The 17,155-nt window shown below is 38.6% G+C and overlaps 1 protein-coding gene across 4 annotated transcripts in view; it reads right to left on the reverse strand.

Annotated features, from left to right (window-relative positions):
- LOC124179008 (A-kinase anchor protein 200-like) overlaps positions 1-17,155 on the reverse strand; it is a 103,422-nt gene that overhangs the window by 35,225 nt on the left and 51,042 nt on the right. The window contains exons 1-2 of one of the 4 annotated variants that reach the window (XM_046562932.1): positions 16,337-16,355; positions 8,078-8,448 (exon numbers count right to left, since the gene is read on the reverse strand). In XM_046562932.1, the coding sequence (XP_046418888.1) occupies positions 8,078-8,362 (285 nt within the window). In that variant the 5' untranslated portion in view covers positions 8,363-8,448; positions 16,337-16,355. Of the gene's footprint in view, positions 1-8,077; positions 8,449-15,919; positions 16,100-16,336; positions 16,356-17,155 lie in introns of those variants that run through there. The other 3 variants (XM_046562930.1, XM_046562933.1, XM_046562931.1) reach the window with 3 other exon arrangements.

The raw sequence follows: 17,155 nt of genomic DNA on the forward strand, positions 1-17,155 counted from the left end.
TTATACAACCTTGCCGACCTTGTATTTGCATATCCCGCACTCTAGCAATGACAATTTCCACTTGCGTATCATCTTGTCATTAAACTTGAAACGAATTTTGAACAAATCTGACGATGAGAGAGAGAGAGAGAGAGAGAGGCTTCGTCGAATAGCGTGAGACTTTTCGCTTGATTCGTACTTTTATAAACGTTGAATTGTAATATAATGTGAACCGAACACAACACAACTCGTGATAAAAATTGAAAGATGATGAAAAAAAGAAAAAAAAAAGAGACAACGGGGTAAAAATACACGCCGCATGTGCAGAGATACGATAAAATAAAGTCGTGTGGGTGTGTCTGAATAATTATTCACACACGCACACTTCGAAAATAGCATAAAAACGACAAACTTGTGTATAAATGTGGATGAAACAGCAGCGTCCTTGCGGAGAGTGCAGCGTGCATGCAACGATGATACATACGATAAACACACGCGTATAATTCTATAAATATACTCTCGTTCTTTGTTCTCTCTTCCAGTGTATATTTAAGGCGGTCGGTTCGATTGTGTGGACGACACATCCGACCGACGATATTCCCTACAAATTATGTGAAACAAAAGCGTCCAAAGCGCCGTATTCGGTATTAAATTTTTCGAAATGAAATGACATCGAAAAATTAATTAATGCTATGTTTCGCATTGTTCGCAGTTGGACAGTTTGCTTCTAATAACTACCTAAACACACAATTAGATGATAAATTGCCAAACGCAATTAGTGCTGTATATATGCCTAATATATACTAATTATTATTTCACGCTTGATTCTTCAATACTGCTGAGTTATCATAAATTGATATTCAGGTCAGAGCAACGACTGTACAATATACGTTCAATGATAATTTTATCCAACAAGGAAATATTCTGAATTAACATCAGCGGCTAGGTAAATAATTTAATTAGGTACACGCGTTGTTCGATCAACGAAGCGCGATATGAAATGTAAAACAAAAAACACATCGTACATTTTTCTTCCTCATATTCTAAACGCGTAGTTAAATGATTACAATATATAACAAATTGTCTCGACAGGAATAATTACTGTTTATTACAAATAGGTTTGAATCAACTTCGTTTTAGGTTTCGCTGCACGTAACAAGCGGGTAAACGAGAGGATTTTATAGGCGGAGGACAAACGACAAGAAAGATCCGTGCGCGTTGTCGCATATCTACGTAAGTAACAACGGTAATAATTTCTTATAGCTGGCGATTGGTCGCGACATTTTGTCGAAACGATAACGAGAGGACGGAAGAAGAGGATGAAAAAGACGAAGGAAAAAGAAACCCAAAAACAGAACAAGAAAAGCGAAATGGAGACAAAGAAAAGTCGGAAAAATAGAAAACTCCTTTGTTTCCATTTACGCGCATCGTTTTATTTCAATATTACGCAAATAGCACGCAATATACACGCACACACACATACATATATATATATATGTATTATATATGAATAATGAAAATTGTATGGGTGTTCGTCTGTCAATGTAACCGACTAGACAACGCAGAGCCGTTTGCCGAGTGGCAAACTACGAGCTGAAGAAGAGAAACACACGAGATAATGCCGTAAGAGTAGTTCTACAGCTTACCTATACGTGTGTCGTGACGTCTCACTGACCGACTGACGGCTTGTTCTCGACGTCTGTCAAAACACTGCTTTTTACCTCGCACAATGCACATTCAAACATTCATGCCCCAAAGTAGGTAAGCCAATCATTCCGGACCGAGTTATACGTTATATTCGCGAATATCATAGGTTATTTTTAAAACTGACGAAAAATAATATTAGCGCACTACCATGTATCCAAAATTATTTCTTAAAAGGATCTGGTATAAGAGCATAAAATCAGAGTGGTTACAAATTTTTGGAATAGAAAAAATTCCAAGACATTTTCAGGGTTCTCAGGACCTGATTTTCCCTGACACTTTCCCAGTTCTATCAAGTTACTAAAACCTAACTCGTTCGCTGCTTATCAGCTCTGTGTTTGATTCAAATTCAATTCGAATTCAAGAAATACATAATGATGTACAAAAAAAAAAATCAGTTTAAGCCAATTTGTTTGCTCGACAATGAGATGAAGAAAAAAAAAAAAAAATAATAAACGAACTTGTTACCTCAAAAATCATTTCTAATTCCCATGACAGAAAACACATTATTTCAATGGAATTCGTTCATCGATAATTAACGATTCTTCGATGATCAATAACGAGTCTCGAATTCCCCTTCTATAAAAAATGTAGAAAATTACAGAAGAAATTGAAAAAAAAAACAGAAGGTCTGAAAAACTAAAAGAGAAAGAAAAAAAAGAAATTAAAAAATTAAACAATGGAAAATTAATGGTTGCGCGAGCAGAGTTTCTTTTTTTTTCTTTTAGGGTCTTTAAATACGTAGGGTATAATACTACTGGCAATGGTTAACTGAGATTGAAGTGTTTTTCGGTGCCGCAGGATGAAACACAATGCGTTACAGGTACCTACGAGAAATCTCGGAAACGCGTGGCGGCCGATAGACAACCGGCAATTATCCGCACGCACGGATATATGAAACAGCAGCGCTTTAACCCGACGGACACGCATTCAAAGCGGCCAAATTTTGTATAAAATATAAACGACTTTTTTACTCTTCTTTTTCCCCGACATTTCGAGGTACGTTGCGTGTTGAAATGTTGTACCTCGAAACAACGAAGCCGAAGCCTCGGTTAAAAGCTCAGCGCTTCGACTCCGCAACATCAGCCGGCTCTTTGTGCTCCAGGATGTCCATGGATATCGTATTAAATATCTGCCATGGACTTTCTCACGATCTTTCGGGATACAATTAATTCGTCGACGACCATGTACACCAGTGTGTTGCGGATCTGTAAACCACGTCGTTTCGTGTACCGTTTAACCCCCTTCGAGTCGCGCATCGTTATTAACTTTTTATTAAATATATAACATTCCACGGTTTTTGGGGTAGTTGATTACGAATCTGAAATCGGATTTCAACAATTCAAGATTGCGGATCAAATATGGGCGACCAAAATTTCAAATTTAATCAAATCTGGTCAAAAAAAAAACTATACGCAGGGATTTTTGGGATCGCTTATTGGTTAGCCGTACTAAATTTTCAAAATCTGATTTCGGATTCGTTGTCAGCGACTCCAAAAACCCGTCAACAGTTTGTTTTCTCCATATTCGAAATAATTCGAAATTTTCATCCTCCATATTTGATACGCCATCTTGAATATTTGAAATACGATTTCAGATTCGTAATCAGCCACCCCGAAAACTTGTAGTTCGTGTAAAACATGTGTATATATAAATTTCTCGGAAATGAATTATTCCTTCAATTTTTACGTTTTTTTTTCCAATCGATTGGTTTCTAACAACAACAATTAACATTACATCGCAATAATCGGGCTAGATTATTGAAAACCTATCTTACGACTGCTCACCGGGCATTATTCAACAGACGGTGCACTTGACAAATTACTGAGCTTACAATAAAACAGCTGCGGCAGCTGAGCTTCTAGCCCTCTTCTCCTCTCATTCTCTCCCTTTCTCTCGCTCTCTCTCTCTCTCTCTCTCTCTCGATTCCATGACCTGGAAGTCTCCTAATGGAACTCTCCTTGATCTCAAATCGACGAATTATATATAATATATACACACAATACCACTCGGCATAATTTTCCCATGCAATGCAGTGTGAAAACTTCAGGCAATAGATTCCACTCCCGCGAATAATAACAACAACAACAACAAACAACGACGACGATAATGATAACACAGGGTAAGTACGAACGATCTGCAGAGTCGAATAAACGTAGTGTAAATTATGGCTACCATGCAACACGAACAAACAGTTGCACGAACTTTATTGTTCGGGTCGAGAATTACTTTAAGAGAAACGCGCGTTATACGGTAAAAGTTTATGCAACGTTGGAGCAAAATTGAGTCTGTAAAATAAGAAGGAAAAAAGAAAAAATAAATAAAATCAACTCTCCACCGAGTGTTTCTCGCTTAAACGTATACACGGGTATATACGTAGAAAATTTCCGTACGAACCCCGACATGTATGGGTAACATGAAAATTATCCTCGTGTTTTCCGGTTCTACCGGTTTTTCACCTACCAACGTATAACGTGCACCGAGATTCCGCAGGTCACACCCTGCATCGAGAGATCTGGAGGCAGGTGGAGTGCCCGAGTTAATATATTTCGGCAAGGCGCGTGCGGCGGAGTTAAATTGATAAAAGTCCCGCGTTGGCCAAGGTGGAAAGGCTGGGGAAGACGGTGAGCATAAAACGCGTGATGGATATATTTCAGGGTGCACACGGGGAGCACCTGCCGAGATTTTTATGAGATTGCGGACGAGAGTCGAATGAAATTAAAAATAAGCAGGATAGGAACGGGTCTGGGAGTTGAAACCTGGTGCAGGAGACAAAGCACCGTGCCGTTTGTATGCCTGTATATGTATAATATGCGTATTTTCAACGTGCGGAAAAACGAGCTGGCGACAGGTGAGAATAAGAGAAGAGAATGAGAAATCAGACGAGGATGAAGTTGGTGGAACGTTGCCAAGTACAACGATGCGTATTTGGGAAAAGTCGTCAATTTGAAAATCTAGTAATACCTCTAACTTACTAAACCACAATAAGGGGGAAAAAAAGTCTTATTTTTGAAAGCCAGCTCCTTGAAAGTCAGTCTAAAATTGTGCAATAATGATTTTTTTCCAAGATGTTTCGTTACGTCAACGTTACTAACTTGAGCGTCAAAAATTAGAGGCACCTGCTTCGGTGCTTTATTTTTTTATTTTTTCATCGCGGTACCTTCGCTGAGGATTTTACAAAAATTGCAAAATCGATCATAAATTTTTCCAGCATTACAAAGCGGATCGAACGTACATTACGTAAGATAAATAAATGCCGAATCAATGACTTGTTTGTCAAGATTGATAAAGAAGAGAAGAAATTCTTTAAACTTTCGCCAACAAGTTTAAAAATCTTAAGAATGAAGCGTGTTGCGAGTACACATCAATGAAGATTAATCGGTGTGTTAAAATTGAACTATTCTATATATTTTTTAATTTTTTTTCTCAGGGCGCATACCGTAGGTACCGTTAACAAGCTTTATTCAATTTACTGATTAATCCTCACAGCTAACCACGCGTAGGTTATCACGAGGTTTAATCAGACTGGTACAAAAGAGAAAAAGAAATCAATCACGACGAAATTCTGACGTACGATTGACTCGTTTTCATTACCTACTAATCTAAATTCAGCACAGTGGTTTGAGGAAAACTTTAAAAATAATAATAACAAAGAAAACCGACCGAATGTAAATGCAACAACGTATGGAAGCAGCTCTGATTCAAGAAATGAATTTTATTGAAACTGACAAGAGGAGAAAGACAAAGACAACCCACAACGGTTAAAATTAGCATCGTCGACGTAACTATCGTTATCCATGACATATTATACGTAATGATTCGTTTAATGCGTGCAATAAATGAGAAAATACAAATATTGATACTGCAGAACGAAGTTGTTACACAGGTGAAGCATACGAGCAGGTTCACCCGATGGTGCTCGTGACCGTTCGAATCCACACAATCATCCCGAGAGTCTTGGAATTTTTTTTTACGATCGTCTCGAAGACGACACACGTCGACGAGTATATACGGGCGCGTGACAGGATTTCACAATTCAGCGACGAATCTAATCAGCCAAAGAGTTTACACAACGATTACTTCTCTCGCTGTTTGAGCGCGGCTTATATTTATGTTATATGAGATATTCCACCCCGAAGCTACTCACGTCCGAGATCCTCGCCATCCGCTATTTTATTCATTTTTAAGTGTAATGTACGAAAACAGTGTAAAAAAAAATTATCTTTCACAGAGTTTTGGACTTTCGAACCACGGTTTTGATTTTTATTGCTCCCAAAAAATTCGATTTTTTTTTAACGAATAGCGCCGGATCGATTGGCTCCAAATTTTTGACATCAATTTCTTTGTTAAGAGACGAAAATTTTGAGACAGACGAAACAAGCGATTGAAAAGTGAGAAAAAAAAACGAACAGGGCAACATTTTTGTATTTCTCAAATTTATGTTCATTCCGATTTTCTCTATTTTTAATTACTTGTCTCGCCTGTAACTTCTGAACCAAAAAGCTTGTCAATTTCCGTCTTGGTCTCAAAATTTTCGTTACTCAACAAAGAATTCATGAGATAAAAATTTGCAACCAATCGACCGAGGCTGTTCATTGAAAAATTGTGTTTTCGCGTTTTTGGAAGCGGTAAAAATCAAACCTATGGTCCAAAAAATCTAAAACTCAGTGAAAGATGATATTTGTTTTCTACGTTCCACACCATAATTAAAAATAAATAAAATTGCCAACTGTTATCGTCACACGTAGACTGCTTCGATGTGGAATGTCTCGTACATCTACAATTTTCTTTCCATCCTTCTTTTTTAACAACTCACAAATGGTAAAATTTTCAGATATCGCTTATACGTATTAATAAATTAAATGACTAAACAAATATGTAAAAATAATACACCCGTATAATCATGTCGTTTTTATTCCTTTTCGGACCGATTAAAACGTCGATCGCGATCGAAATCGCGATATTCTTTGAGCGCGTGTGTTTGCTATAAACTCGTTGTCGGTGTCGCATGCAATTGAACCCGAGAAACACGTGCGCAAAACTGGTCGAACCGATCTCCTATGATTCATTCGAAAGTTCGCACGGACAAGCGTAGACATAAATACACACAAATATATACGATATAAGTCCGGTCTATGCGCTGCAGCTTTGCCTAGGTCAGTCTATTGCAGCCTGCGTCATCAAAGCTAAAACACACTCGCAATCAGCCAACGATGTTTATTGGCATTATACCGTGTAACGAGTTCTCATGAATTTCTAATGAGTATAATTAAGGCATTAAATACCAGACTAACAACACCGAATTTCAATGTCGCGTATATTTATATTTCATGTGATACTCGAATCGAATTCGAGAAACATCCCGCGACTCTATAATTTTTCTTCACTCACGGAATAACGTGAGCAGATAACTTCAGTCAACTGAAAATCACACATACTTGACACGATATTCGTTTTAGCACGAATTTCTACCTAGTTTCGTGTACAAAATCATGTAATCCAGCAACCAAAAAATATTATGATTCATCACTCCGATTTTGGATTGTTTCACAATTTAAAATTTCGAACGATTCGCGATATTTTGTACTGAATTCTATTTCAAAGTTATTCCTAGGCAAAAAAATCCATAATCTCGAATATTCAGTGAGATTCATCTTCGTTTGAGTGGGTAAAAAAAAAAAAAAATTATTTTGTCAGCGAAAAAAAATTGAAACAAAACACTAGCATTCATTTAGTCTCAACACTATAATGCAATCACCGACATGTCAACACTACGTAACATCACAGTCACAGATGACGTGCAAATATTGCGATTATTTTTTTACTTAATCCGGCAATTTGTCATTTTTAAGGAGGAAAAAAAAACCGAATTAACCTAGCACGAGTTTCTAATGGAATACCCGATAATATGATTTTTCATCTTCCACTACATATACCGGGAGAATCTCTTGAAACTTGAAAATCAACCGCGCATGCGCGAGTTTTATGAGCCGTTCGTTGCAGGCTGACCATCCCGGGTTTTCAGCTGTCGAACTATTTCTACCGGCGACGTAGTTGATACGAATTTTCGAGGTTAGAATCTGAAACAATTGAGGCAGCGGCTCGAAAAGGTTTGGGAAGCATTTGTAATATCGGGTCGAAAAGTTGATTCTTCAAAGAACGGTCGGAATTCAATGCTCGCGCTCTTTGAAAATTCAAACGTACACATTTTGCGTAAGTTGGCACGCCTGCGTCGCAGACAAGAACATCGCTACAGGAAGATTTCGCCGACCAATGAGATTCAATTGTTTGGCGCATGCGCGGTTCATTTTCAAATTTTCAAGATATCGTCCCGGTACGTGCAGCATCTACAGGGAAGAATATATCCCACCCGGAACTTGATATTAAAACTGACCTTTTCGGTGTCCTCATCCTTGTCCTTGTCCTTGTCGTTTTCCTTATCTTTGTCCTGTTCCTTCTCCTTCTCCTTCTCCTTCTCCTTCTCCTTATCGTCGACTACAGCGTCGGAATGAGGCGCCGTGCCGTTGGTGGTCGGCTTTCCGTCGGATTCCTCGATCCTCTCTAATTTACCATCGCCAGGCGCCGCCGCATCCCCCGCGACGCTTCCCTCGGCCGGAATACCGTCCTTCTTAGGCGTCGTCGTGATGTCCACGGACCTTTTGCTCTGTCGCGCACCCATCTTTAATTAAAACTCCTCCTACCTTTGTCCTCGGCGTTGATTAATTTATCGCGTCGCTGCCGTAATTTTTTTTTCCGGAAGCTCGGCTGCAACGACAAAATTTCATACAACGTGTTATAACAGAGAAAACAAGAATTTCGTAACACTTGGCAAGATATTTCAGTATCGGTAGGGGCAGGTAAGCAACGATGAAAAATTAACAAGAAAAAAAACTTTCAAATAGGGATTATTCCTTTCGTTCAAGTTTACACGTTACAATGACGTGGTTTGATTATACATTCGGAGAACATTATTGACACGGTGGGCATGGAATTACAAGTAAAAACGTGTAGTCTACGCTTTTAACGAGAAACACAGTATACGCGTCCGTTCTTCGTCGTACCGATGTAGTAGAATTTTCATTACTTATACATATACATTGTTGTTAAAACGAATAATAGAAAGATAAAGTATCCGACAAATCGGCTCAAATTGTACATTGTTGTTATTATTATACACAGATCAGGAATTATTCGAAGAAATTTTGCAAAGAAAAATAGTAACCGAGGTAAAAAAAAAAACAGAAATGAAGAAATGAAATCTTTTATACCGTACTACGTGATGAAAACCTTGGTCAAGTTCGTCGAACGAAACAAAATACGTGGAAATTGTACGTTCGTTTATTGCAATAAAAGGTATTCAAGTCGCGCGTCATCGCGTCGAGTGAATGAGTCTGCGAACAAATGTGTTGATACAATGCAAGACCAGTTCAGCTGACTTCCTCTCATGCAGTCATCATTGACCACAAAGAGGTATTAAGGCACGTAGTACGTGTGTTGAAATAAATAAAAAAAAAAAAAAAAAGATCAAGACACCCGGCAAACATGAATATTATCGAAAAGATGAAATCAAGATATCAAAAATTATAGCAAATAATAATTAATTGGCTCTGTTTCAACGACACGTTGTATAATACACAATCAAGTGAAGAAGACAGCAAGTGAAGCGCGATAACGAAGATTGAAGAAAGAAGAAGAAAAAGAAACGAAGGAACAAAGAATGGCAGATGTTGCTCGGTGCAGTGAAGAAAGCACAAGCGAGCAATAAAAATTGCACAGCTCATTGCGCGATTTGTTCCTCCCCCGTTAAAGCAGATGGAGAATGTTGGTAATGATACGTTGGAAATATTCTTGCTCGGTGAAGTGCAGCAATAATTCCCTCTTCGCGTTACGACGATTATAATATCTATGTATCCACTTTTATTCTAGAACACACGATTCTCCCACGTGAGTTATTGAACTTGTACACCGTGCCACGGTAGATACGTGAGATATTCGACACTATCATAGTTATACTTTTAATCGATTACCGCTCCTGTTATAATTATGCAAAAAAATTACAAGTATCTTGCATAAAAAGACGTAAATTGTAACAAAGATCCAAAGAATCGTCCCAAGTAACGAAATATCGAAACTAAAGTCATTGTTTTGAAAATTTCTGAACCCCTTTGAAGAAGAAGTTTAATATAAAAAATCTGTGAATATACATTTTACTTTGTAAAAATAGATTACTCAATTCGATACGATCCTAGATATAGTTGCGAAGTAACCATTTTTTATGCAATAAAAAAAAAAAAAATCGAGTCGTTACATCAACGTTAAGAATTTTACTCTCTTCCCACACGATATTCCGTTACCCGATAATAATCGCGTAATTTGCGCATGGATTGCAAATGGCAAGTACGGTACGTAAAAGAAAACAACCGGAGAGTGCAAAATGGTGGTTTCGATGCAACGCGTCGGTTTCCGGTTTACGACAAACGCCTCCGGCGAGAATTTTATGGGATAAAAGATCGAGGTCATACGATATCACGATGATGAGTGTATATACAGCCGGGTATCAGGAAACGTGACGGTTCGTCCTCTTTGCAATTTACACCCAAGTCCAGAGTAATATCTATCCACCGGGGGAGGAAAATCCCGGCAAACTTGCAGTCCCGAGTTTGTTGAAACGTTTGACGAACGCCTTGTTTCATCATTATATGATTCACACGTCGCGAGTTTCCGTTGTCACGAGTTATCGCCGACCAACAGATTGCAGTCTATACATATAACTGGTTGATTCATGTACAACCTCGACTTTTTTTTCGTTCTGTGTGTCATATTTTTAGTACATATAGGTGTGTGTGTGTGTGTGTGTGTGTGTGTTAATACGAAACATTTTTATTCCTCGTAATAAAAACAAAACTGTATTTCATAAAGGAAAAAATTGTACAACGTTGCGATAACAGATAGATTTTTTTCATCGTAACAATTTTATAAACGCAAAATTATCTAACATTATTTGCAAAGAGATATGAATTATATATATGACATGAAACAACCGTATATATATGTTTGATCCTCGTTATAATTAGATCCGTTATCGCACGATGCCTAAGTATGCTTAAAAATTTGCCGAGCAGTTGTTTGAACTGTGACGATAATGACATTAGTAATAAAAAAAAAAAAGAAAAGAAACAATGCGTAAAAATACATTTGTAAATCGCTGGTCAATGTTCCGATAGCCAATTAATCATGGTCGTCGTCGTCGTCGTTGTCACACCTACATATCCTCCAACACATATTATACGACAACGACGAGGACGAGACGATGTTTTAATGATCGCGGGAGAACTTCAACGATCAAATTTATGTACACCATACGAACCATAGACAGGTTATTTGCATTGATTGTCGCACCGACCGCGACGTAACTCTGTACGACAGAGAGTAGTAACTGGACACGGCGTATCATCGCGTGACGGTGAAGAAGAAAATTGAGGAATAATAGGTAAGTGACGGGAACGTACGTATCATCTATTCACGTATGGACGCGATATAAATAGAATAATACGAGTATGTATCTCTCTTTATCAATCCGTTCAACAGTTTAATGGCGCGTTATATTCAGGGGTCACTGCCGTCCCACAAACTCTATTAAACTATCAACGACAAAACTCACAACCACCGCCTCCTCTTCTTCTTCTCATCTCTCCGGTCGCCACGTACGTTGTATACGTTATCATACGTACATATAAACTTTCGGATCATTGTAATCACGGTATTAGCCCCCTTTTTTCAAGGTCTCCAACGCAACAACGGGGTACTAGCGGAAAAGATATTTCATATACATCGTTTGGAATGCACTATATACAAAGATTGTATGATCGATGCGTCTGATCAGTTAGGACGTCAAAAAGAAGACAGCACGAAAATCTATAGGTATGTATTTTCCCCGTTTGTAACAGTTGTAAACACATGCTGGTCCCCCAACCTAACCTAACCTAACCTAACCTAATCAAATTTGACCTGAAGTTGACGAGAATTGAGGAAGGGGGCACATTTTTCGTTACATTGTCGTCGGGTTTGAACAGCCTGCGATTGAAGTGAAACGAGTGAACCGAAAAATGGATGGATCCGGAAGGGCATGATCAACAATTATTACCCAGCCCGCATCGTTGAATCCCGCATGTTACGGGAAAAAAGAACGCCTCGATATATCGAACAGGGTCTGTTCTTTGACTGATGTTGAAAAAATGAAACCGTTCTCTTCAAACGAACAATCAATTGTGAAAAAGCATCTTTGAATCATACGTTTTTCGGACTTGTTAGGTACCCGTCGATCACCTCGATCACAAAGAACCTCGTCTTGCAGGATAAACGGACGATAAGAGACGAATTCTCGTTTCCACGACGGATTGGGGGTAGAAATATAGAAAGATAAAAAGAATTTTTAAAAAAGGTGAAAGTCGAAGTATGGAGAGGTAAAAGATTAGAAAGGTTGGAACATATAATAGAATGCCAAATTGTAGAATCTTCAGAATTTCTCTTGATAATATTGAACCATATACAGATTCTCGATTTTTCTGTACCACGTTTTTTCACCTTTCTATATTTTGTTTTTCTGTATTTCGATGTATTTCAACATACTATGTTTTCACAGTTTTCTGTACTTGAACTATCCGAATTTTTTCAATTCAACGCCCAAGATTTCCGCGTCTATGAAAATTCGACATTCCGGTGATTCTATCAATCGGTATTTCTATTTTTTTTTACCCCTAACTTTCGCAGCCATCAACATTTCAAGGACTGTCCGAACACTTCGAAACCTCTGATTGTGAATTAATTGTAAGTTCCGTCTAATTGTACAGCAAACGATCCGCGACACCGTCGGCCGTTGATGCTGATTATAGGCACATGTCTCCGCTTTGCGTAGCAGTTATTTTGGTCCACATCAAGCATACCCACCACCACCCTCTAAGACTGAACCAAGAATGAGTTGGCTGTGGTTGACCTTGAGGATGTGGACACTCCAACGATCCGACGCGTGCTGCGCAACGAAATTGTCTTTCACCACCAAAATCAAGATGGGTTCTGATTCTGCGTTTTCAAAATACCCGTAAAAATTTCAAACTTCAGATAAGGATCAGAAGAAAAATAAAAAAAAAATATATATACACATATTACACATATATATACATATATAATCGAGAACCCAAAAAAATACCGAATACCGTCTGACACGGTCCTGAGAAAATGTAGAATCACTCTCTCAGCTGCGTCTGGACTTTGTGACATACGTGCATTATGCGGGTTCTCGGATAATCGCGAAACGGAGAAAGACGAGTAAACGACCCCCTAGCATCGACACAACGCACAACCGGCACCAGGCGTGCTGTTGAAAACTGGTTATGAGTATGCAATACAAATTGCGTTCTCAATGCTGAATTGCTTTCCCGAAGTCAAGTTATAGTAAGTATCGGACGAATAATCGCGGAAAACCGTAGACGAATCGACTAATCTGCGGATAAACCCACCATTAACCAAAAGAGAAAAAAAAGAGGGGGAAAAAAAAACTACGGAAACGAGTAAAACTAACGAGAATTCTGTACATCAAGGGAGTGCCCTGGTCGATTTCGACGTGGCGTATACATGTCCAAATATCGAAGTTTACGTAACTCAAACGCCAAAAAAATTGCACAACAGTCCCATTGCATACATAATTCCGAACAAAAACATTACAGCACATTTTCATTTGAAGCAGAAATAAAGAAATGAGATGAATTCTACGAATTTGCTATTACGATTTCGAAGAACGTCAATTGAAAATGTGTTCAAGTGTTTTTCTTCAAAATTACGTATACACAAAATGGGTCTAACGATCACTTTTTCGCTTTTGAGACACGCTTACGGATTTCGATATTTCAACATATATCATCAATCAACGAAGAAAACGCGACATAGGTATAAAAATTACTCACACTTGGACGTAATTTCAAAATGAAAAAATAGAAAAGGTATCTTCGTTTACGGCTCATTGCGATAAATTTCCATTAGCATCTATTATTCGAAACTGAATTCTGTCGGTCGGTCATTTTTCCCACACGGTGGACCGAAGAGAGGTGGGTTTAAAAAAAGAAAAAAAGAAAAAAATTAAAAAAAAAAACGGCCCGAGATAAAAATTCGAGAGATTAGCTGCACGTGACGATAGGGGAAATGGGGGGTGAGATATTGGGGGGGGGGGGGAAGGAATTCCTCGAGCCTTAAAGCAAGCAAACAGATTTCCTCGACCTTTTCCCGGCCTTTCACAAGCCCGAGCGAGTGAGCGAACCGATCACCATTCTATCCATCCATCTGCACCGATGTGTCGTTACAACGAATGGAACCGTTTCCACATTGTAGGTATGCGGTGCGATTCTTTAGTCGGTATATGATGATGATGATGACGACGATGATGGTGTGTGTGTGTGTGTGTAGAAAAGGATTCTGTGCGTATAGTACGGAAATGCGAGAAAGAAGACTGCTGCCGTTGCTGTATAGCAATGGTGGAGAATAGAAAAGAGTAGGTGCGGATGAAATTTATTTTAAAAGCCAACGATCCCAGGTATAAAAGAGATGGAGACGGAAACTTTCCTACGGCAAAATCGTGACAAAGAAACTCATACCGGGCAAGCAGCTCGCGTACTTGCAGCAACACAGCAGCGGTTGTTAACCAACCGCATTTATATCTGTGACATGCGTACATGTATGAAAAACGCGATACGAGTTCATACGCGCACAAGTAAAATCCTTAAGTAAGTAAGGCGAAGAAGAAAAGCCGATAGCAACGGTCACCCCCAGCCAATAGTTGCTTCAACTTGTCTTCTTTTTATCAGTTTTTTCATACTTTTTACAAATCTAATTATCCGTTACTTTCTGCTACGGTTTGCATCGGCGAACCAAAGTAAGTACGTGAAAAGTAAGAATAAATTACAATTATAAATTATTATAATTATAAATTAAAAAAAAAAGGAGGAACAGGTTACATATACTATATGAGGTTTGGTAGAATTGAACGGAACGGAAGCTATTCGCGTTTAATCGAGTAGAAGAAAGAAAAGAAGAAAAAGACGATCAATGGAAACATCGTAAAATCACCGTGTTGAAGTTGACAACGTTATCGCAACGGTTCGTGCTGTGAAAAAACCGTTGCTCCGTGATTTTGGAATTATTCGAAATTCATTAAACCGTAACAAAACAAAACGAAGAAGAAAAAAAAAAAAAACATTCGTATTTTGTAATCTTCCTTCCTTCAGAGTAATTTTAAAAATAAGAAAATAGCGATTTTTTTATTCTTCCCCAATATTTCGTTAAGATAACGTTACAAACTTCGATATCGTGTGAAATCGGCACCAACGAAATTCCGATGCGATCACCGTTAAGTGAAAAATCGACGCGTCGAAACTGCCGTTTGGAAACCCACCAAGGAATAGTTGAAGCAGCTTTGGCAGACCGCGTTGCAAGAACGAAACGGCGAGACGAGAGTCGGCAGATTCGATACAAATGCCGCCCAGCTAGACGACATTTCGATCGAGGGTAAAATACGCAATTACACGCGCACACGGTGGGACAAACGAGTGCTCGAAACACCTGGAAAATCGATCGGATTTACCCGATCCACGAGCGGACTTTGTCAGGGCGACGAAACCTTGAATGAAATATACGCGTTATACTAATTCCGGTTAAATTATTCCATCCGTTTTCCACTATATCGGTACAGAATCGCCTCTGCCGCAGTCACACGCACACAGAGCATAAAAAATACACGATCGACGCAAAGAGAAACGATAACGATTTAAACGTTGCGACGAAACAAACGAGTATGAATAACGACGAGAAGCGTACAAATCCGCTCGTCGCGATTCTTGGATGAATTCACTTGTGAGAAAGCTGTCGAAACGAAGGGGTTGTCGGAGGAACGAAAAGGAAATTGGAAGAAGGAAAAGAAAAATTTTTTTTGTTTTCAAATCGCATCACCCACAAAGTATACGTAAAGCTTTTACATAAACCTGGAATAAACCTTCTCCTCCTTCCCTCATCGTCGGCACGAAACGATATCTGAGTAAGTTAATGGGGGAAAATAAAAAAGAAAAAAAAAAATCACACCGTTACAAAATTCAACAACGATATACTCGAAAAGTATACAAAAAAAAAAAAAAAAAAAAAGAGGGTATGTACAAGAAATCGTCGAGTGTAACGTAGTATCAATTGTACGCACTTATCCTCCTTTTATCGTTCTGACTTCTCTCTCTCTCTCTCTCTATTCTAGGGCGGTAAGACGATTTCTATATCACACACACACGCGCGCACAGAGGGTCGGGGGGGGGGAAAAGACACAGAGAACCAGAGACGAAACTTCTTCTCGGGTGCACTCGGCTCGGTAACGCGCGGGCAACTAACTGCTGCCGACAAGCCGCAAACCGGTGCCGGGTGCCGGTTCGGACTCTCCTCCTTACAATTTTCGAACGAAGGGGAACGACGACGACGACGCCGTCCGACGGATTCACGAACTACCGAATGACTCGCCCGACGAGCAGCGACGAGCAGCGACGAGAAGCGACGAAGCGACGCGCCTCTCCTTGTCCTCTCCCAGGATTTTCTTTATCTGTATACATATATGTGTGTATGCACCTACTGGGTATACGCTACGTTGCTGTTGCCGCTGCTGCCAATCTTCGTCTTGCGTGTCGTTCCTTCGTCGGTTTGATAATCGGTGAATCACCGCTACTCTTTTTTTCCCCCTACAGGTTATTTCCTTCTTCTTGTATTTTTTTAACTATGTTTAGATATATATACATAGACACACACACATACACACACACACACAAACACACGTACAATTTGTTATAATCACGAATTCGCGACAAAGAAGACAGATATTCTTGCCTGCGCGTGAATTATAGATTTGTATTCTTGTTTGTTACTATGTGTTTATTAGATTTTCACCGAATGTTGTATTTTTAACGCGCACCGCGTTAATAATAAAAAACAATGATAATAATAATAACACAAATCGCGTGCGATTTTGGTTTTAATTGTACACTTGGATTTAAATTCGTATTTATATATATATTTATATATAATTTATCTATCCGTAAATCGCGAGGAATAACTTCGATATTTTATTTAGTCAGATTTAATTACTTTATTTAAAATACTTAATCCATATATTTATATATTAAGTAATAAGTATGAGATCGATCGATAAGTAGTTGATCAATTTATTATCACATATATAATATATGAAACTGCGTGTCTTGCAATATATTACTTATTATACGATCGTACTTTTAATTACTCGCGTTATTTAATATCCTCCCCGTACACGTTTAACAATTTACAACTTTTCGCCTCTTCGTTTTATTTCTCTCTTTATCTCTGTTTAAATCTACTTCTTTAAAATAATAAGTTGGAATATTAAATTTCCGTTAGACATACAGTGTTGCAATAAATA

This window comes from Neodiprion fabricii, chromosome 3 (assembly GCF_021155785.1).
Source record: "Neodiprion fabricii isolate iyNeoFabr1 chromosome 3, iyNeoFabr1.1, whole genome shotgun sequence".
Lineage (NCBI taxonomy): Eukaryota > Metazoa > Arthropoda > Insecta > Hymenoptera > Diprionidae > Neodiprion > Neodiprion fabricii.